We start from the raw sequence: 21,999 nt of genomic DNA, 5'->3' as shown, positions 1-21,999 counted from the left end.
TATAAAGAAAAGAAAACAACTGTGATTAAAAAAAATGCTTAAATAAATTGAAAAGGGGAAAAAAAGAAAAGAAAAACTAGAAGAAGATATCTCGTTTTACTCTTCTGCAATATATAATTATTTAAATATCCTCTAATACTATTTTATATTATCATCTCTCATATAAATCTTGAATTGTTCGATTAGCCAATATAATTTTATAACTACTACAATGTAAATTCATATTCAAATTTTAATAAGTATAAAATTATAACGATTACAATATAAATTTCTATTATTTTTAATTATATTATAACAAATTAACAACTACATAATATGTTCGATCAATTCAGGAATTATATGAATAATAATAGTACGTAATAGTATTGAAGGACAATTGAATAATAAAGTGAAGTATTTTTTAATAAAAAAATTAAAATAGGAGGTTTCGAAAAAAAAACTCTTTTTTATTTTTTGCTTTTATGCGGAATAAATATTTAGATTTTCTTTTCTTTTTTTTTGAGGGGTTTGACTGATAAATGGCCAAATAAAATAGAGAGATCACAGGCTGGCGGCAAGCCGACACCTGGCAGCCTCGGTCAAATCTCAGCGGATGCCAGCTACGATGCCTTCGCCACACCACGCCTCGTCGTTGACTGCGTCATTACATTATTGTCTAGATTGCGGGAGTATCTTTGTAAGCTGACGTGGACTATTCTGGTTGGATTCGAGGCGCACACCAGCTGGAATCAGATTCTGGTGGCTGGCATCGGTGTACGCTGAGCTGGCATTTTTTAGGCAGATTTGGATGAATAATTGAACATACGTGTGTTGCTCTGCTGTAAACCGCGGTCTCAGATTGAACCGGGCCCACCCCGGTCCAGAATCCTCTCTCTATATATATATTCTGTGGAGTTCACATATCATTAATTGTTCATTAGATCATTTAATTACTTAGTCCACTTGTTACGATTGAAGTCATAACAAGGCTATGGTTAATGTCAATGGACCTATGAACCATTACGCCGTGCCAAGTTAACAACCCTGACTCAACCTCATCGAGTTATAAGTTCCGCGAGCTTTATCAAACTAGCTAGCTTCATGCTTTTGAGATTAGATAATCATGTCTCTTATGCACATGTTCTATTTTTAGTATTCCTCACTTCTCTTTCTCTTGTCTATAGTTTGCACTAATTCTAATTGTTAAGATGATTACATAATCATGTTTAATTTCCTCTCCTCGCAAACTTGTCAGCTAATTCTTCCTATAAAGTCATTATCAACAAGTGGAAGGTAGAAAAGCGCAATAGGTTTAGCTTGAAAATTAGCAACCTTTTGAGATCAAAAGAGAGTTAGGCTTAACTACCTAAGTTAGATAGGATAACAATCCATACGCAATAGGATAAAGATTAATATATTACTTCCGACTAAAAGCCAACTTGAAGTATAGAAGTCGAATTGTATCACACAACAAGTCGATGGATCAACGTTTTCCTTTTGCTTGTTCCAACAAAACATAAATTCTTGCCTTAATTTACTATACAAACAAGATTAATGTTTCGAAATCAATTGATAAGAGAAGCATCATGCCTAAAGATGAAATAGTTGCATCCAACATTAATTCTTAAGCTAAAACTTTTCTTTCGATCGATCGATCAATCGGCAAGGTGCATATCTTTTCGAAGAAACCTCTTCCTTCCTAACTCTTAGATACACATAAGCATTTTATGAAATCGTCCATTACCTAATTATCTAGAGTAGTCAAAGTTCAAAAAGCTAATTAGTCAAAGTTCAAAAACTTTGTGCAAGTTTTGCCTCCACTCCAAGTATCAATTTCACTTTATGAAAAAGCTAATTAGAAGACTCGTTTATTATTATTATTTATTTATTTATTTATTTATTTAAAAAGCAAAGGAGGCAGGTGGAAATTCCATAGGCAACCCATGCATTGCATGAGGTTTTGGTCAACGTGTGATCCAAGTGAGAACACCTTGGAACCAGCAAAGTCAATCTTCTTTCTCTCTAGTTCTACACGTATGCATCGACGTTGACTCCATATTTTCTCGATGCGTGTCAATTTGTCGACCGACCCAGGTAGGTAGGTGATCGATGGCCTCTTGTTTGATCGATCGTGGAATCAGTAGTCCGTACCTTGCATATTTACCTTTTGACTTTTTGTTACAAAGAAGTCAACATTTCTAAATTTGAATATTCATTAAGATCTTCATCAGATTTTAAGTCGAATCTAGCTAGCTACCAACTTAGGAGGAGAAGAATGACTTGAATATATATTAATTTTTCCTGAAAAAGTCAACTTCAGATTTATATTAATTAATTTTTCTTGACGAGGATAACGTCAAACCTAGAGTAAAAATTAGACAGCCAAACTAAGGCATATATGAGATCTTTTTTTTTAATCTTTGTTTAATAAACGAGTCAAAGTCTCTGATAAGCATATTTATGACTCGTTTAATTAAATAGTTTAGATTGATCGTAAGTTGGTCGTGTACATAAACTCATGCATGTAAGCCCCCCTTAAAAACCGATCGATAAAAATATATCTATCGGTGCTTAAACACATCACCATCGAGTTCATCTATCGTTTGGCACGATGTCAAGCACAAGCCATGTCGAGCTAGCCGGGACATGTTTTAGGCAACTCGATCCATTTGACACTAAAGTGAATGTGGAAGGGACTAACAAAAAGTTTTGAATTCGATTAAAGCCTAGGATAATTCTTAAGAAGATCAGTCTAGATAAATATTATAGGAGCTTAGTACCATAATATAACCAACCTTTTACATATCCCTTACTTTCTCTTTTTTTGTTCAAAATAAGAGAACATTTTCCTCTTGAAAGCGTGTTAAATCCATATTTTGAAAATTGATCTCTACCAAATTCTTAGAAAAAGGGTGCAATAGTAAAATCATTTGATTTCCCCCATTAATTCAATTGGTGACTAAATGCTAATTAATTAATTCACATCCCTGGTTTGGTAAAAATTGTTGAATAATATAAATTCTAAAGTTGAAGGCCATCACTCTATATATATATATATATATAGATAGGGATAATTTTGAAAATGCTCCTATTTTATTAAATTAGGTTCGTAGAGTTTTTAATAAAAAGTTAGGAGGTTTAAGTCTCTATAGTTAACTTTGGTCCTAAACCAAAAATACAATTTGGGGTCAAATTCAAAAGAGGCTTTGTGTGTTAATTTTGTGCTCCACGTACGTTGCCCTTAAAGTTTGAACTTTGGAAAAGAGAAAACAAAAAATTGACAAAACAGAGAAAATCCAAAGATTAAAGGACGGTGGTGAGATTTTAGTTTGATATTTTTTTGTTGAAATGGTAAAAAAACACTTCCTTGCAGCACAGGAATCATTTAACATGCTTCAAGACTTGATCAATATTGATATTCTAGACTTAACCAAAGCAAATATTATCAATTTTTGATCGGTCGTGTCTCGAGTTGATCCGACTGACTGAGCCAATATAATCTGTCAGGCTGAGCAATCTGACTTCTCGATCTGTCGACCAATCCGACTTCCCGACCTATCGAGCAGTTCGACTTCTCGACCTGTCGAGCAGTCCGACTCTAGATAGAGTTGTCAAAAGGATCAACTCGGGCCGATCAAGTATTCATAAACTTGATATATAGCAGGGGCAGGGCGGGCCGATACACCAACTTGGCGTGTTGAGAAATCTCCAATCCAATCCAAGGCAGATTGCAGGTTAGGCGGGCCAATCCACATATTTATCAAAAAAATATATAAAATATTGAAATTTTTAATTTTTAATTATAGTTTAAACTGGTCAAATTGAAATTTTTAATTTTAGATTGTGATTTAAATCATTAGTCCATTGAATTTTCTACTTTAATTTTAAAATTAAAAAAAAATTCTCAATCCATGAGTCAACTCAAGCCCACTGTGGTCTGACCCATGTGAATTGCGGGCCTAAAGGTGTTGACCCATTTGAGCCCATCTTAAAATGAATTGATAAAATTTTAATCCAACTTGCTTAAATTATTTAACGGAGCGGATCAATTTGACGGACCCAATTCAAATTGATGGTTCTACTTCTAGATTTGTCGACCTCCTGACCTTCCAGCATGCAAAAGGGCATGATGGTTATCATAACTCGAAAGGGCCCGATGATTACAACGACACCCTTTAGTGAGGTGCGTCCATTGAGATTCTCTTCACAAGGTACCCTTAAACTTCTCCTCATATATAAGATAAGGATAGGAAAACTTAGAGTGAAAGGAATTCTATATTCTATCATCTCATATCATTTATTTTACTTATTTTTTTCATTTTTTCTGTTCTATTATTTTGGACATCCAGGATGATTTTAGCATTGAAGGGATCTTATTGGAGTAACAATCGACGAGCTTTTGACTCGTGTTATGCTTTCTAAAATCTACTATGCCACGAGAATAAGACTCTTTTACGGGGAGAAAATGAGGAGAAAATTTTGACATTATCATTCTTTGATGTTAGATAGATTTCTACCGCCACATCAACATGGTGAGATGTTTGCACCGCATCATTTGCTTTTGGATTTGATTAGATTTGATACGAAGATTTTCAGATATAAAAAATTAGATTATATCTCCATTAATTATAATGCAAAATCTCTTTGTACTAAATTGTAGAATATCCATTTTATAAATAGACGACAGCTCAAATCATCACATCTCGCGATTAACATAATATTGCGATGGCGTCATTGTAATATTCGTCAAAATTGGTTTGCAAATTTGAGTAATTGGGGGTTGTATTTGTAATTATGCTCTTATTTTAATGATATTTGGACACTCCCGAGCGATGGCTTATTCCGGTCAACGCGGATCTCCGTCCAAATTTACGAATTGGAATCAACGGTCCACGTCATCCAAACTTTCTCCCCTAAATGCCCTTCTTTACATCGTTAAATAATAAATATCCACGGCCCTTGATTTTTACAAAAAAATCCATTCTTTTTATCTTTTCACCACCAACCATTTGAACTTCAATTGATTGGAGAATGCTTATAAGGCGGCGCATAGTGTTAAAATCATTTGCTTTTTATTTTCATTGCAAACAAGTTAACTTTTGGCCGGTTCGATGAATAGTATTTGTGTGTGATTCAATTATTATCTTTTATTTTTTACTTTTTCTACAAATGTTCCTGTTCGAGATCGTCTCCGGATGAGTCATTGGATACTTGACTTGTTATATGTTGAAAGAGTTATGCAGTACCCACGACCGACTTCGAGGAGAAAGACACCAGGATCTGATGTGTCATCAAGCGTCAAACTGGAAGGAGAAGGAAGAGAGTGAGAACGGAGGTCAAGGGTGCCTTGGCTCAGCCGTTCCAACGTTCAAGTTAGACAGTTGCCCAGAGATGGTGAAGAAGGACTAGGAAAGGAGAAAGAAGTATGTCTTTGTATTCTCGCATACCTGCACCGGTGCCAGGAGGGGTTATTATATAAGGTTATCAAGGAAGGATATGTCTTATTTTCGATATAGGGAATGTCATATCAGTGGAAATGTCCTTATCAAAGGTAAGGAGAATATCCCATCACCGCCGCCGTCATAATGAAAGATCGTATCGCCATGTTTGGTACGGTATCAGATCCTGTTATCATAAATCATACTATCTCACGTGGGCAGATATTTTATCATAATTACGTGCCCTTTTGGCGGGGATCTAATAAGCTAAATGATGGAGTGACGGGAGCAGAGTCAGTCAAGCACTGAGTACGGGCAATGGAGCTCAAGCGGCAAAGAGAGTCCAGATCGAAGTTGCCTGAGACTTGGAGTCAAGATGCAATCCGAGATGGAGCTCGAGGCCGAGTGGAGACTTAGTTGACAGGCTCGGACTCGGAGCTTGGTGTTGAACCCGAGTGGAGCAGTATGGTGTTACATTTCGGATCGAGCTGGTTGCCGAGTTAGAGGAGTCAGAGTTCGAGTTGGTTGCTGAGTTGGAGCTCGACCACCTTGCTAGGGTAGGAAGCGTGAGTGTGGAATTCAGACGTGGAGCTAGAGTGTGAGACCAAGTTAGTCAGTTTGGAGTTAAATCTTCTGCCCGACGTGTCATCTCCAATAAGATCAAATCTTAACTTTCTGGATCAAAATATACTAACCCATTGTACCATAAACATTTGGTGAAGAATTTATAGAGGGTTCATGTGGACTTAAAACCTTATTTAATGAATTTTTCTGTAATTCTGCAAATAAATGGATCCAGGGGTTGAATTGACAATTTATAGAAAAGCATGGGGAAGAAGTCGATTTAAGAAATATTTCTTTGTGCGCGCGCAAAAAGCGTGTGAACGGTGCGAATTTTCTCCTTCAGGAGCAATTTACTCTCTTGCCACTTTCGTTTAGCTATAAATTCCTCGACCGTTCCAGTAAAGACTCAAATCCTCTGATCTTTCAAATTCCGTGTGCAATTATTCTTTTCCTATTCGAAAGTTGGGATTTTGAAGAAGATAGAGCTTTGAAAATGGCGTTTTCCATGGAGATTCTGGCGTCTTCGTCCTCCCAGAGGACTCTTCTTCCTTCTTCGAGCTCGCCCCTGTTCCGAGCCGCCGGCGAGCAGAGCAGCCTCCGCTTCCTACCTGTTTCGGAGCGGAGGATTTGGCTGGCGCGCAGAGCGGTGAGGCCTCCGGTGGTTGCCACGATGGTGATGCAAGAGAGGGCGGTGAGTTCAGAGGCGGAGGAGAAGCCGGCGAGATTTAAGGTCCGTGCGGCGGTGACTGTGCGGAGGAAGAAGGAGGAGGATTTTAAGGAGGCGGTCGTGAACCAGTTTGATGCTTTCTTCGACAAGATGGGTAAAAATGTCGTCTTGGAGCTCATCAGCACGAAGCTTGATCGAAGTGAGTTTTTTTTGCGATTGATTCGGTCTCATTTTTGCTCGAATTAATCCTTAAACAAATTTGATCTCTCGGACGCTAGAAACCGGGAAGCCGAAGGCTAGCAACCGGGCGGAGCTACGGGGCTGGTTCGAGAAGAAGGCGGCGAAGGCAGAGCGGGCGGTCTACACGGCGGATTTCACCGTCGACTCCGACTTCGGCGTGCCAGGCGCCATCACGGTGCTCAACCGGCACCACGGCGAGTTCTTCGTGGAAAGCGTCGTGGTCGAGGGCTTCGCCTGCGGCCCCGTCCACTTCCCCTGCAACTCCTGGATCCAACCCACTCGGATTCACCCCACCAAGCGCGTCTTCTTCAGCAACAAGGTCTCGAATCCCCGCCAAACCTGTATAAACTCTGCGACCTTTTCACAAACTAACATCGTGATCGACTCCGCAGCCATATCTGCCGTCGGAGACGCCTCTCGGCTTGCGCGAGCTGCGACAGCAGGAGCTCAAGGAGCTGCGCGGTGACGGGAAAGGGGAGAGGAAGCTGAGCGACCGAGTCTTCGACTACGACACCTACAACGACTTGGGCAACCCCGACAGGGGAATCGAGTTCACGAGGCCCACGCTGGGAGGAGAGAAGAAGCCATACCCGAGAAGATTGAGAACAGGACGAGCTCCTACAATCTCAGGTTATTAATGTCGAAATCGACATGTACCAAGAGTTGTTAGTAGTTGAATTCCTAGTCGATCGATAGCAACTGCATTGATTGACAAAAAACCGAACTTTTGCAGATCCGGAAGCAGAGACCAGGGTGGAGGATCCGCTGCCGATCTACGTGCCCCGCGACGAGCGGTTCGAGGAGGGGAAGGAGGCGACGCTGGCGGCGGGAGCGCGGAAGGCGGTGCTGCACAACCTGCTTCCGCTGCTCGTCGCCGGATTCTGCCCGGACATCAACGAGTTCAAAGCGTTCCATGAGGTGGACAACCTCTTCAAGGAAGGGCTTCGACTGAAGCAGAGCCTGCAGGACCAGCTGCTCCACAAGCTCCCTCTGGTGAGCAAGATCGAGGAGTCCAGCGACGGTCTCCTCCGATACGACACCCCCAACATCATCACCAGTAAGCCTGGATTTGACTTAATTTCCGACTGACCACGTCAAATTCTTCACCATTACTCAACCTCGGATTTAATCTTCCTCTCTCTGACTCGCCTTCATCAGAGGACAAGTTCGCGTGGCTGCGGGACGACGAGTTCGCTCGTCAAACACTTGCAGGGATTAACCCAGTCAACATACGAAGGCTTCAGGTAATCCAATCGCCCATTAAATCCACTACCAGATATGAGAAGAAGAGAAAGACGATTCTCCCTAAAGTTTGATCGTTCTTAATGCCCGTAGGCGTTTCCGCCGGTGAGCAAACTAGATCCTGCCGTGTATGGCCCCCCGGAGTCCGCCATTAAGGAAGAACACATCGTCAGCCATCTCGACGGCTTGTCCGTTCAGCAGGTAAACATTGGAATTCCTTCCGGGGTTGTTGGAGAAGAAACGTTGATTTAAGATTTAGTTTCCAATTATGGCAATTTGCAATTGGCAGGCAATGGAGGAGAAGAAGCTCTTTATATTGGATTTTCACGACGCGTACCTGCCTTTCCTCGACCGGATCAATGCGCAAGACGGGCGCAAAGCTTACGGCACTCGCACCCTCTTCTTCCTCACCAAGCTCGGAACGCTCAAACCCATCGCCATCGAGCTCAGCCTGCCGCCAGGCCGGCCCGGCGATCCGCGGGCCGACCGCGTCCTCACGCCGCCCACTGACGCCACCGGCAGCTGGCTCTGGCAGCTAGCTAAGGCCCACGTCTGCTCCAACGACGCCGGCGTCCATCAACTCGTAAACCATTGGTAAGTATACGATCTAATGAACAGAAACATGAAAAATGATTAGGATTGGGATTAAATTGTTGGGATTGGAGGTGCAGGTTGAAGACGCACGCGTGCATGGAGCCGTTCATCGTGGCGGCGCACCGACAACTGAGCGCGATGCATCCGGTGTTCAAGCTGCTGAAGCCGCACATGAGGTACACGTTGCACGTCAACGCCCTTGCTCGCCAAATCCTCATCAGCGGCGGCGGCATCATCGAATCGGGTTTCAGCCCCGGCCATGTTTGCATGGAGATCAGCGCCGCCGCCTACCGCGACCACTGGCGCATCGACCAGGAAGGCCTCCCTGCCGATCTCCTTCAAAGGTGAGGATCAATTGAATCCAAAATTCGAATGGAAGTATAGTTTTACTTGAAAAGAGTTTTTTGTTTTTCGAAACAGAGGCATGGCGGTGGAGGACGAGACGCGGCCGTACGGATTGAGGTTGGTGATCGAGGACTACCCGTACGCCGCCGACGGGCTTCTCCTCTGGTCGGCGATCGAGAAGTGGGTGGAGAAGTACGTGGCGGCATACTACCCAGACGCCGATTCGGTCCGGTCCGACTCGGAGCTGCAGAGCTGGTACTCCGAGGCCGTCAACGTCGGTCACGCCGACACGCGCAACGCGCCCTGGTGGCCGCGGCTGAAGAGTCCCGGCGAGCTGAGCGCCTTCCTCACCACCCTTGTTTGGCTCTGCTCCGCCCAGCACGCCGCCCTCAACTTCGGGCAGTACCCCCTGGGCGGGTACATCCCCAACCGGCCTCCCTTAATGCGCCGCCTCGTGCCGGCCGAGGGGGACCCCGAGTACGAGTACTTCCGGAGCGACCCCGCGCGGTACTTCCTCGCGTCGCTCCCGTCCCTAACGCAGGCGACGACCTTCATGACGGTGATCGACACGCTGTCGACGCACTCGGCGGACGAGGAGTACCTCGGGGAGCGCCCCGATCCGTACACGTGGACGGCGGACGGGGAAATGGTGGAGGCGTTCCACGAGTTCGCGGCGGAGGTGAGGGCGGCGGAGGCGGAGATCGCTCGGCGGAATGCCGACCCAGCGAGGCGGAATCGGTGCGGCGCCGGCGTGCTGCCGTACGAGTTGCTGGCGCCGAGTTCGGGACCGGGGATCACGTGCCGGGGCGTGCCCAACAGCGTCACCATCTGAATTCACTCCATTTATTATTATTTTTTTCGATCATATTATAAAGTTGTATAAAAAAGGAATTTTCCCTTTTTGAAAATAAAAATTACTTGTATAATCTGTAAATTAGTATATATTTATTAAATCACGATTCACTTTTTGAAGAAGAGGCGGAGCCGGCGGAACCTCGCCGCCGCGATCTACTCGGTTGTCGGTGGTCGTGCGCAAGACCCGTCTCCAAGTCTGCCACCCAGCGCCGCTCTCCACCTGCTCCCTCTCCGTTGACATCCTCCGCCACGAAGTCCACCGCGGCTTCTTTTTTACCTCCCTCACTGGAACCGTTCCAAACAAGATCACCAAGAGCACGGTCGGTATGGTCACGGTCCGCCTCGGCGTCTCCGAGCCTGCTGCTTCCGCCGGGGTCAGCACGGCGGCCGGCCTGAGTGCTGCAGTTGCGGCGCAGGTGATCCAGGACGGTGGTGATGGTGCAGGGATTGCTGCAATGGCAGGTGGAGCAGTCGCTCCGGTGACAATGCCTCTGGATTCAATTAAGACAAGGATGCAAGTAATGGAAGCTGGGGAAGGACCGATCATGGTAGAATAAACGTTGAGTGTAGCGCATGTTATCGAGGATTAGGGCCAAGATGGGCTTCCATGTCGACGTTTGCTACCACCATGATCACTACGTATGAGTTCCTGAAGCAAGCAGCTAGCTATCTGCAAAGAAGTCAGAGAATTAACTACGTGATGATAGGTATATACAAATAATTGTTTTTTGCTCCTCTCTTCTTATCTAGTTTGTTTAGTTGTTTTCTTTGTATCTTCAATTTCTTTGATGCTTAAAAATAAAAAATAAAAGAGGAAACGCAAAATCTGTGCAGAGAGTTGTTTGTAGTTATCTAATACTGTTTTGCAAATGAATTAAGATCCATGAGTTCTCTTTTTCTAGCTATGAAGAAATTAGAGCTTTGTGATTGAGATGGAGTGTGTTGAACTGAAACTCTGATAGTGTTGACTTCTTTCAGATTGTCAAGGCATCTGCACTCCCTTTGTTTAGTTATCTGCTGTATTATTTCACCAAATGCAAATTGCTCAGGATCAAGGTCTAAGTGTGAAAATGCTTGCTAGATGTTTACAGAATCTCTCTTTATTTCACTAGGCAGTTGAATCTTTTTTCACACAATTGTTTTAAAAACTGACACAATTTTATACTGACATTTATTTTTAAACAGTTGCATGAACAATGAATTAGTTTCTGCACAGAAGGGTGGTGCTAGAATGAACCTTGCTGAAGTAAAGATTTGTAGTACTTATGATCTTTATATCAGTATATACTTTCGAGTATGCCACTATGCTAATTACATTCAAATGAATACATAGATAAAATTAGCAGCATAATAGAGCTTCACTTTTAGATGGAACTCTCCATAATGGCCAGTTGTAATAGTTGATCTTCTCGTTTGGCCAGTAGCATTACAAGAACACAGTATTACACTTTGAATTGTTCAATAGGAAATGGCTGCCATCTAGGGGTCTTTAGGCTCGAGTAGTTCCTGCTTTGTGGTTTAAGTTGTGTCTTGCATCAAACTTGTTCCGGCTGGATGCCACAGACGGTCAAGCCACCAGTCAAGAATATGCAACCTCAATCGTTGGTGGTCTCGTCGGCGAGGAGAACCTGAGAAAGAAGAAAACTGATCGAACGGATTAGCAGGGTGCCGAGATTCCTGACGGGGCCAATCCGACGCTCAAGTCAGTCTAGGAAAGTGGCAAGAAGGAAAGAGAAATAGTGCTTGAAGAATCTAGAATTCTAGAGAGAGTTTTCGTACCTGTGCTGGAGTTTATATACTCACTGAGGGAGATATCTGTGCGGAGGCGCGAGGTAGTTGCGGGGACAGATTCTGTACATCCCTGACAAGTGAGCAGACAAGATAGCATTTAGGGGACAAGGTCTGCAGACCTAATAACCGTCCTATGACTCGGGCATGCAAACCATTCTTGTCTTTTAGCTGAGAATGGAAATCCGAGAGGATAAAAGCCTGACAACCTAGTAATCGTCCCTCTCTCATGGCAGGGCCTGCATGCTTGAGCGTCTTGCTGCTAGGTGTTGCTAGGTTGCCTTTAGATAGGGAGGTACCAGGGAAGAACGGTGTCGGAGTGGCATAGAGTGATCAGGTTTGTCGAGGCATAATCGATCAAGATCGGAAAAGAGACTGAGCAGCCGAGTCGCTTAGAGCCGAGAGCAATGGCGGACGGCTGAGGTCAAGACTGAGCGTATGAATGAGTGAGTAAAGTAGCTGGGTCTGTATTCGAGCGATCGAGATAGCCGGGCTCATGGCCGGGTAGCCGAGACAGCCGAGTGCCGAGTGGCTGGGTGGCCGAGACAATCGAGTGCCGAGTGGCTGAATGGCCGAGACAACCGAGTGTCGAGTGGTCAAATAAAATCGCAATTGAATCAGTCATATGGGGCTTGATCGTTGACCCATTGACGTGCCAGGCTGCACTGATTATTGACTCCCGTTTTGCCACGTCAGGCCTCTAAAGACCTGCCGTATCAAAACTGAAAAGGAAAAATTCAAGCAAATACTTGTGTTCATTATTTGTAGAGGAAATTTGGTAACTTGAAGCCTCAGATAGGGATTTTCATGGGTAGTGTTGAGCAGTAAATTTAGCTTTCTTTTTGCATCAGCAGATGGTTGGATTAGAATATCATTTGCCTCTTACCTTTTCTTAGTATTCTTTCGACTCCTCAGTCAGTCCTGTCTTATGCTTTTGTTCAAAATTCCTACTCTTGATGCACACACCTATTGATAACAGCAGACTGCAGAGCAACATCCATTTTCCAGTTTATATAAGTTTTTTCTTTTATGTTTTGCAGAATTGACCAAACAGCAGATTTCTGTAGCATCAAATTTCATTTCTGCAAATTTTAGATCTTTCTATTAACTGTCAATTGTGCCATCCCAATTACACTGTATCAAGTTCGCCTATTAAGCTGGCAACAAAAAGAGAAAAGAAAACTAGTTCATCATGTTATCATTGCTTTCGGATGACTTACTAAGGAATCTCTGTGTGCCTCCATTCTTAAAATCAGTAGTATGTTGAAACACAGCCCTTTCACAGTGTTTACTCCTACAAAGTCATCATGTCTGATGGGAGAAGTTAGTTAGTGTGTGTGCCTGTGCAATCTCACCAGTTGTTGGGCTTTGCTCAGTGGTGGAATCGAGTCGAATCATGTTAGTTGTTGTGTTAACTAAAAGATTAGAATGACACTCGGTGCCCGAACCTGATTCCCTAAGTCACACTGCTTTTGGAGCTGCAGTGGTCATCCATCCCTGGTCCCAGACTCCCATCTTGAAAGAGTAGAAAACTAAGTTTGAGTAATGCAATGCATGAAAGAGCCAAACATAGGCTATTGTTCTCTCAGAGGATCCAGGCTCCATGTTTGTTTAGTGGTAGTTATGGTTCATGTGCCTTTGATATTTTACCGAACGAAATGCTGCTAGTTTTGGTAGTTACTGTGACGATGATGTCGATAAAATGGCCGTTATGATGTCGTTAGAACTATTAAGCTAATGATGAAATGATTTGTGATGTTGAGATATCATGGTGGTCCTGAACTAGCTGAAGCTTGCTTTCCTTGTAAGCGCCATGATCAAATTGGGCCCTTGAGTGAGACAGGGAGTCCTTCAAGAATACAAAGGTCCATTGCTAGCTAATTAGGGGTGAACAAAAGTTCAATTAAATTGAATTCACCAATCTCCTTTTAAGGACATTGAACCCTACTTTGCTGCTTTCCTTCTCATGCTTTTACCAACCGTCAGAGCGCTGATCGAGCGCAATTTGTGGCTCCTTTGCCTCTCTGTCAGCCGTCCAAATCATGGGGATCAGAGACTGTGATGTATCAAAACTGATTCATAAGTTGGTTCTTATTATTTGTTTAAAAATGCAATGGTTTTCAACACTTTTAAAATAATTTTTTTAAAAAAATATTTTTTACAAAGATAAAAGAGATTTATTAAATAATAATAATAATAATAACTTCCTCTTCGGCATCAAGATTCTTCCACGTCATGGAATCTGTGCTTAATCTCAATTTTGGGGAAGTATAATGAGAGTCAACAATATAATTAATTGTCTCAAGGTTCTTGTCCCTATCATTTTATTATTGATTGCTAACATTTCATGACATTTCCTATGTATTTATATTATATTATAATTTCATCAAAAAATATTTTTTTTAAAAAAAAGAGAGTAAAAATAGTATTTTACTATAATTTTTATTCTGAAAATTCTTTTATTTTAACAATGTTATAGCATATTAAAATAAATAAATTTGATATTATACATAAAACAAAATTATATTAACATGATTAATATCATTTTAAATTCATTATAGCTTATTATAACAGTTTTAAAGTAATTTAGATGATACATTTTTTTAATATAAAAATGTTTTATGTATACCTTTTTTTATCAAATAAAATAATCTATTTTAATACGTTGTAATAGGAATAAAGATATTTTTAGAATGAGAAAAATTTTAAATGATATTTTTAGGTGCTATTTTAACTTTTTTTTAAAAAAAGAAATATTCTTTTGAAGAAAATTATAATTGGGAGCCTTTTTTATATAATTCACATGTTAAAATTTTATCTAATTAATTCTAGAAATAGATGTACAATTTAAATATATTTAATGATCGATTTTTAAAATATTCATTCGTGTCTTACGACCTAACTAATCCTAAGAGTGGATGACCATGAATGATCCGATGGCCTAGTAGTCCATATGTTTTAATTTTCGAAGACGGTAGTGAATTCTTTATCAGTCTTGAGTGTCTGGGCAACCTATTAGAACACCGTGCACTGTCTTCATAATAGGAAATCTAGTTGGGCAAATAATGAGAGGAACTGACCCACCAGGTCTGACCTAAATTCAATTAACTGTTCCGAAAACAGAATGCATGCAATGAATGAATACAATCTTCTGCCATCGTAACTCCTCTTGTTTAGGGTTGTTTGTTCATGCACTTTGTTTGTTCCCTGTCTTCTCTATGTCATCAAACTACTCTTTCAAACCTAAAAAAGCATCTCAATCGCAATCAAACTTAGACTCGGCTAACCACTTGGTAAATTGACATGATGAAAACAATGTAAGTCTCGTATGTATTCCACCGTGTTTTAATGTCGGTCTCTAGTTTCGACAACTCTAGGTTTTTAGACCTCGCGAAACATTCGCTAATCACTCAAATCTTGTATAGATAACCTAAGTTCATACCCCCCTCAGACAAAAACTAAAGAAGAGTCCCAACGACACAATGATTTTGCCTTCTCCTTCCTTGGAAAATGAGCAAACTTTTAAATGATTTGAATGACAGAGAAATCCTGTTCCTCATTCATTCCTTTTCATGTTTTCAGTTTAACTGACTAGCTAGCTCCAAACTCACCGTTGTATTTAATCATGGAGCTAACAATTGCAGAGGGCCACTTACAGCACTGATCCAGAGAAAGTAACCTAAAAGCCATAAAAGAATCCTGAACCACCAGTCCAACCCTAAATCCCTGCCTCCTACAACTACTCTTCAAAGTGAAAAACCCTAACCATGTTTTGAAAATCAATTTTGAATTCGATCGTATCGCCCTTGGCTCATGATTTAACAAAGTCGTCGAATAGGGCTAGCTATATATTAAACTAGACTACTCGTTGTTCCGATAAAATTAACGTATAAATTATCGAAGATTCGTGATTTACTTACACTATTAAAGTTTGTTATTCATTGGTTTTTTTATTTACAAGATATCTGAATCTTATGAGTTAATTAATTCTTAGATGTATGATTTAGCTTTCCATGATATGTAGTGTCATTAATTATTTAAACATTGTACATATATCTACAGTATATATTTTAGATTTTAATTTGCTTAAGAAAATACCAAAGGACATGTAAGGAAGGAAGTTGCACCACCCTTAGAACTCAATTGAGTTGTAGAAGAAAAGTTGAGTTGAGTTAAGTGGCTTCGGGGTTAAATTAGTTAGTGTGGGACAGATTTATTAAAATGAACAAGAGTCAAATCTCAATAAAGTCGAATGATAATATTTTCTCCGTAATGATCATCTATAATTTTTTAATTTATTTCCTTATTTATGATCATAAAATTGACCATGTAAAATCGTTGAAATAACATTCTACTCTTGATGAGAGAGAGTTAAATGAGATTTATCGATTTAGGGTCATCACCTGTCAGCTAGCTCACTGGGTCCCACCGCCAACACTCTTTTCCTCAATTGGGAGTAAACAGATGTTATTAAAGAAGAGCTGAAGAGGAAATAAAGAGCGCAACACTCCGCACTGCTCTCTCCCATGGCCGACCGAGAGACTCCTCCGCCGCCGCCGCCGCTCGACTTCATTAAGGAGGCGACCGTCGACTCCTTCTCCAAGCTTCCCTTCCTCCGCGCCTCCGCGCCGGAGCATGACAATTCGACGAGCCCCGCCGCCGGCGGCGTGCGGCTCTTCGGCATCGATTTCCGCGCCGGCGACGACGATGACGACCCCGCGCCGCCCTCCTCCGCCGGGGGCTCCGGCGGCGGAGAAGCGGACGCGCGCAGGTTCGGATGCCACTTCTGCTGCCGCAAGTTCCCCACGTCGCAGGCGCTCGGCGGCCACCAGAACGCGCACAAGCGCGAGCGCCAGCACGCTAAGAGCGCTCACCTCCACTCCGCCTCCATGGCCGTCGCCGCGGCGGAGCACCATCTTCTCCGCCACCCCGCAGCCGCCTTCTCCCCCAACGGCTACGCCTCCCCCGCGGCCCACCTCAACTACCCGCCCGCTCGCAGCCACCTCGGCCCGCTCCCCTGCGCCGCCCGCTTCCACCACCACCCTTCTCCACCGCCGTCACACTACCCGTCACCTTCATGGACAGGTGGCGGTCGCAGCCTCCACCGCACATCGGCAACGACGGCGGCGGCGCTGCCGGGGCAGTGGAAAGTCCCGACCCTGCAGCCTCTTTTCAGGCCGGCCGAAGGAGGCGCCGGTCCCGGAGCCGGCGGCAATGGCCGTGCTGGTTCCTCCGCTTCTCCGACGAGTGTCTTCGATTCCAGTAATTCCAAGAACAGCTTAAGTCTGGATTTGCATTTGTAAGTTACTCCATTAATTAATTAACATGATCTGAATCATAACAGCGTTAGTTCTTAAACTGTATTTTTTTTTATCTTCACATATAACAATTAACTAATTATTCTCATGAAATAATTAGATCTATTGTAGATAACTATTGGATGCGTGATTATTAAAATCTAAATAATTTTTCAACACTTTAATTAATATCTGCAAAGTTCAGATTAAATTACGTGGTCCCATGCATGCGTATTCATCACAGAGAATTAACTTTTTATTTATTAAACGAGAGCTGCAAACTGGTTTTTTGATATCTAATCAAAATGGAAGCTTAAATTCAATAGAAAGTAGTCTCTAAAATCTAAATAAAATATCATTTAATTTGGTCATTGAGTTAACATTATATACATACAATGAATGCTCAAGCAATTAGTTGTAAATGAGAAATTGTGGAATTGAATTGGAAGAACTACTCATTGATCAATGTGCTAGTTCACAGTTGATCCAATTGGAGTTTAAATTTGAGTATTATACTATGAACATAAGAAGAACACAAAGTTTCAGTAATAGATATGAACACACACATTTTAGACTATGCAAAAGGAGATGAAAGATCACAAATGTTTTTGGATCATTTCGCGAACCTCATCCAAGACAAGCCATGCTTTATGTCCTCCGATCACCTCAGCTTTCCATTCTCCATCCTTCCAGAGCTGCATTCTCCACCATATTCAACTACCTCTTTAGACAAAACAACTCAAGGGAACTAAGATAGAACAAGAAATGTTCATATTCACCTGAATAGTTGGCATTTTCTAGAGAGGATTGGTCGATCGATCGAAGCAATGCAGACACAGAGAAAATAAGTCTTTGTTCAACTAACATAGACTAACTTAGTTTGATGAAGTTTTCCAAGGAGAATGACACAGAGGTTTTAAATTAACTCACTGAGATGTTCCCTCGCTTAACCAGTGATTGAGGAACTTTATTGACATCCACAAAGTAGAACTTAACTCTGCAAATGTCGAAAAATTCGAATTAGAATGACCATTTTCTTTCATCATCCAAAGGTTTCCTCAATCTGAAGGCTGGGAGACAGACTGATCTCAAAATTATTAAAAGTATCATTGATGTGAATCGTAGTGATGCAGCTAGACATTGAAACTATACCCCTGTATACCCCCAAATTATTAAAAATTGGGGTGAATTGTCGAGTTTATAATGATCAGCTGAAGTGTAAATTTCAACTCGACTTTTCTAAGTTTCATCTTAGCTGATCGAATTGGAGAGCTGCAGTTAGAAATTGAAACTAACAACAACAAAGTTCTGCAATTTTACAATCCAGAAATCATATTTATTATATATGACAATAAAAAAGAAAGTATTTTACCTTGGATGGTATTCAGCAGCGAGCTTTTCGAGCTTTGGCTTGAGATAAATGCATTTGCGACACCAAGCAGCCATCCTAATGCAGAACATCAATTGAAATTGGAAACCACAAGATTATTGAAATTGGAAACGGAATAACCCACAAATTGATGAGTTTTGCATCAAGAATAGGGTAAACATGAACTAGGTTTTTTAGCGTGAGATGGGTACTGACCAATCGACGATGACGACTTGAGAGAGCTCCTGCGAAGCCGCTAGAATCCGATCGAAGTCCTCCATAGTCGCGATGGCTTCCATCTCGATCGACGTCGGCCGCGACGCGCTCTGCCAGAAAGGTCCCGCCTTTACCTCCCCTCTCGACCTCGCCCGTCTCCCACGCCTCGGCCGCCAGGAATCGACGCCTCCGCCGCAGATGGCCACGGAGGAGCAGGCTCCGCCGCTGCTTAAAGGGAGCGTTCCCAGTTCCCGGTGGCAGAGCTCTCGGTAGAGCAGACAAGAAGTCGGGGCCAGAGCCGCCATCTTTTAGGGCCAGGAGAAGCGGATCCGCCAGAAAAAAAAAAAGGTGACGCCTTCAGGAAGTAGGATCGGAGGAGAGAGGCGGCGGCGATCTGGTTGCGTGAATGGATAGAAGTCGGCAAATGGTTGCCACTGCGTGCCTGTCTGTTTATGATGACGTCACTTTTGGAGGAGTGGAAGGTAGAGGAGGCTTATCTTGAAGAGGGCAAAAAGGAGGGAGAAGTGGGGCCCAATTAAAGAGTTGATAATCTGGGGCGCGGCCTTTACAAAATATCTTCAGATGATAAAAATTATTAATTATGGAAAAATATCGATTACATTGCACCAAGCAGTAAGAATTTATCGAGTTACTTTCCTACTATCTTTATTAACTACGAAAATGCTATGCTGCGTGATCCGTACTGCACGTCTCCTGCGTGACACCTGCGATTTACCGCCGCTGCCATCGCCCTCACCTGCCGGCCGCCGTCTCAGATGTGATTGACGCGCCACTCACCGGCGCTCAATCCGACGTCATATTTTAATCGGATAGTGATCGAAATTCGACGTAATTTGCCGGAAACAACCAACCCCACTATGTGGCCCCTGTCGTGGCACGACCACTATCGACGACGATAAGATTGGATTTCGACCGAATCGCAGTTGGAGATCGGGAGACCGACCGAGGAAGGACCAACGTGCGACGCTGGCCCTTCCTCGGCTGATCTTCGACCGTGATTCGATTCAGAATCCAGCCTGATTGCCGTCGATAGTGACCGCACAATGGGAGACGATTGTTTCTGATCAATTTACGTCGGATTCTGATCACTATCCGGCCGAAATCCGATGTCGGATGGAACGCCGACAAGCTGCGCGTCCATCACGCCCGAGGGAGAGATCGGCGATGGCCGGACGACGCAGCGAGGGCGGCGGCAACAACGTTGGATCACAGATGTCACGCACGGATCGCGCATTCTCGTCACACGGCATAACATTTCTCTTATTTACTATATATATATAAGTGCTTAGAGTAACCATATTTTCACAGCGTGCGTTGCTTAACAAACTCCGCTGGTCTTCCTGTTACGCTGCGCCAATGCCTTCCACCGCGAAGTAATCTCCTTAACGCCCTTGCTGAAGTCCGGTCGCTCAGGTTTTTCCTCGGCCTGGACGTGGGTGACCACCGACGTTCGAGTCCACCGGTGGTCCAAGTCCAACAAGACCTTCCAGATGTCGACCACCAGGCGCTCGGCGAGGCTCCGGCTGAAGTCCTCCCTGATCACAACACGGAGGACAGAGACATGCTCTGCGTCAGCTGGCATGGTGTAGGCCGGAACGATCCACCCAAACCTCCTCAAGCTTTCTGAGATGTCAAAAACTGTGTACTTGCTCGTGTTCTTGAGCGAGAAGGCAACTAGGGGCACGCCGACATCCTTGGAGACAATCTCAAACCTTTCTGTCGCCTCGATGCCGGCCTTCAGCACTTTCATACTCTCTGTACAGTTCTCCATGATGTTCCTGTAGCCCTGCCAATTGCCAAAGGAGGCCAGAGTTCATCGACAACAGATGGACACATGATAAGTGCTGATCATTATTAAGCATGCGAGTGTCTTAGATACCTCAAAGCCCAAACGGATGAACTGGTAGTATTGGGCAATTATCTGACTAGATCCTGCAAGAATGAGATGGCATAGTTGTCTAGATTAAATTATTTATGAAAGATAAGGAAGAGCTAGATCTATTGTATATGATGTTGTACCTTTAGAGAAGTTGAGAGTGAAAGTAGGTTGGTCAGACCCAAGATAATTTATGTGGAAGATAAGTTCTTCAGGCAAATCCACCTTGTTCCTCCACACCACCCATCCTACTCCTGCATAAACCAAACCATATTTGTGGCCGCTGACATTTATGCTCTTAACCAGTGGTAGCCTGAAGTCCCATTCCAACTCCGGGTAGAGAAAAGGAGCTATGAATCCACCACTAGCCGCATCGACATGAATGGGTGTATCCCACCTGAGAAGGATCGATAAGTTAAAGATTTCTAGGTTTCTTGTTAATTAAGTTGAGTTCTGAACAGCTACCTAATATACTTTGGGAAAAGTAACTGATTACAGATACGCAACAATTAGACAAGGAAATCATCTAGATGATATCAGATTGGAATTGAATTCACTTACCCAGTTTTGTTGTTTTTGGCTGTTAGGAGATCATTAAGAACCTTAACATCTTCAAATTCTCCAGTAAGGGTTGAACCCAAGATGGCAGCCACACAGATAGTATTCTCATCAACCATCTCCACTGCCTTAGCAGGGTCCATCACATAATAACCCTCTCTCAATTTCACTTCTTTTAACTCTACTTCAAAGTACCTAGCAAATTTCTTCCAGCAAACCTGGATATAGCATGTAAATCAATTCGGTCATCGATAGAGGTTTGAAGATGGTCAATAGACACTCAGAATGAGCTAATCATGTTACCTGAGCATTTGCACCAGTAACAATGTTGGGTTTGTCTGTAGGCTTCCCCTCGGCTTTTCTTTTGTTCTGCCACTTCCTCTTGAATGCAAGCCCTGCAAGCATGATAGCTTCTGAGGAACCCACTGTTCCAACTCCGACAGCTGTTTCGTCATCCCCGATCGGGACATTAAAAAGATGGGCTATCATGTTGACACAGCGGTTCTGCAGGAGATTTCAGCACCCATTAACTACAGAGTCAGACTTAAACAGATTGCTATCACACACCACATACCAAGCACAAACAACATCCTTAAATAAAGGGCACTTACCTGTAATACTTACAGAAACAAATCTATTGTTAGTATTGACAGCAAGCTACCCTTGAACTAGTCATGCGATCTAATTTTAGGTTCAGAGAGTGCTCAAACTACATCGAACCACAGTTTTGGTTTTACAAACTTCCCATAAAATGTTTTGGACAACAAACGTCTCACCTTTTTTGCAGTCGGAGAACAAAATATGGCTTTTGAGGACAATAATCAGATGAAAGATACCATTCGTTAAGATAGCTCATGAACTCAACTATACAGCAAACCATATCATATAAAAATATACCTTAATTCTCAACTAAAAAGCTTTTTGCCAACTGATGTCTTTGAAAAAGACTA

At 42.8% G+C, this 21,999-nt stretch overlaps 3 protein-coding genes and 2 pseudogenes across 5 annotated transcripts; 3 read left to right on the top strand and 2 right to left on the bottom strand.

Moving 5' to 3' along the window:
- Positions 1 to 6,411: 6,411 nt before the first annotated feature.
- LOC141840756 (putative lipoxygenase 5) lies at positions 6,412 to 10,015 on the top strand. The gene is made up of 9 exons (XM_074728817.1): positions 6,412 to 6,847; positions 6,927 to 7,207; positions 7,281 to 7,518; positions 7,622 to 7,945; positions 8,047 to 8,132; positions 8,224 to 8,331; positions 8,420 to 8,724; positions 8,802 to 9,068; positions 9,145 to 10,015. The coding sequence occupies exons 1-9, from the start codon at positions 6,475 to 6,477 to the stop codon at positions 9,899 to 9,901; spliced, it is 2,739 nt and encodes a 912-aa protein (XP_074584918.1). The 5' UTR covers positions 6,412 to 6,474; the 3' UTR covers positions 9,902 to 10,015.
- Positions 10,016 to 10,145: 130 nt separating this feature from the next.
- On the top strand, positions 10,146 to 10,720 carry LOC141837495 (uncharacterized; annotated as a pseudogene).
- A 5,518-nt stretch (positions 10,721 to 16,238) lies between these two features.
- On the top strand, positions 16,239 to 17,015 carry LOC141839346 (uncharacterized). Its single transcript, XM_074727074.1, has one exon. The coding sequence runs from the start codon at positions 16,239 to 16,241 to the stop codon at positions 17,013 to 17,015; it is 777 nt and encodes a 258-aa protein (XP_074583175.1).
- On the bottom strand, positions 16,706 to 19,025 carry LOC141839347 (thioredoxin-like 3-1, chloroplastic). 3 transcript variants are annotated; one of them, XM_074727076.1, is made up of 6 exons: positions 18,595 to 19,025; positions 18,382 to 18,456; positions 17,940 to 18,006; positions 17,789 to 17,806; positions 17,576 to 17,704; positions 16,706 to 16,997 (listed from the first exon to the last, which is right to left on the bottom strand). In XM_074727076.1, the coding sequence occupies exons 1-5, from the start codon at positions 18,897 to 18,899 to the stop codon at positions 17,606 to 17,608; spliced, it is 564 nt and encodes a 187-aa protein (XP_074583177.1). In that variant the 5' UTR covers positions 18,900 to 19,025; the 3' UTR covers positions 16,706 to 16,997; positions 17,576 to 17,605. The 3 variants fall into 3 exon arrangements, with proteins under 3 accessions (XP_074583177.1, XP_074583178.1, XP_074583176.1); XM_074727077.1 differs by having other exon boundaries at positions 17,636 to 17,704; XM_074727075.1 differs by lacking the exon at positions 16,706 to 16,997 and having other exon boundaries at positions 17,413 to 17,704.
- A 908-nt stretch (positions 19,026 to 19,933) lies between these two features.
- LOC141838974 (glutamate decarboxylase-like) overlaps positions 19,934 to 21,999 on the bottom strand; it is a 4,122-nt pseudogene continuing 2,056 nt past the window's right edge.

Source organism: Curcuma longa, chromosome 11 (assembly GCF_044706935.1).
Source record: "Curcuma longa cultivar G26 ecotype Majalengka, Jawa Barat chromosome 11, ITB_CL_G26_1.1, whole genome shotgun sequence".
Lineage (NCBI taxonomy): Eukaryota > Viridiplantae > Streptophyta > Magnoliopsida > Zingiberales > Zingiberaceae > Curcuma > Curcuma longa.
This window is presented reverse-complemented; position numbering and strand designations above follow the sequence as displayed.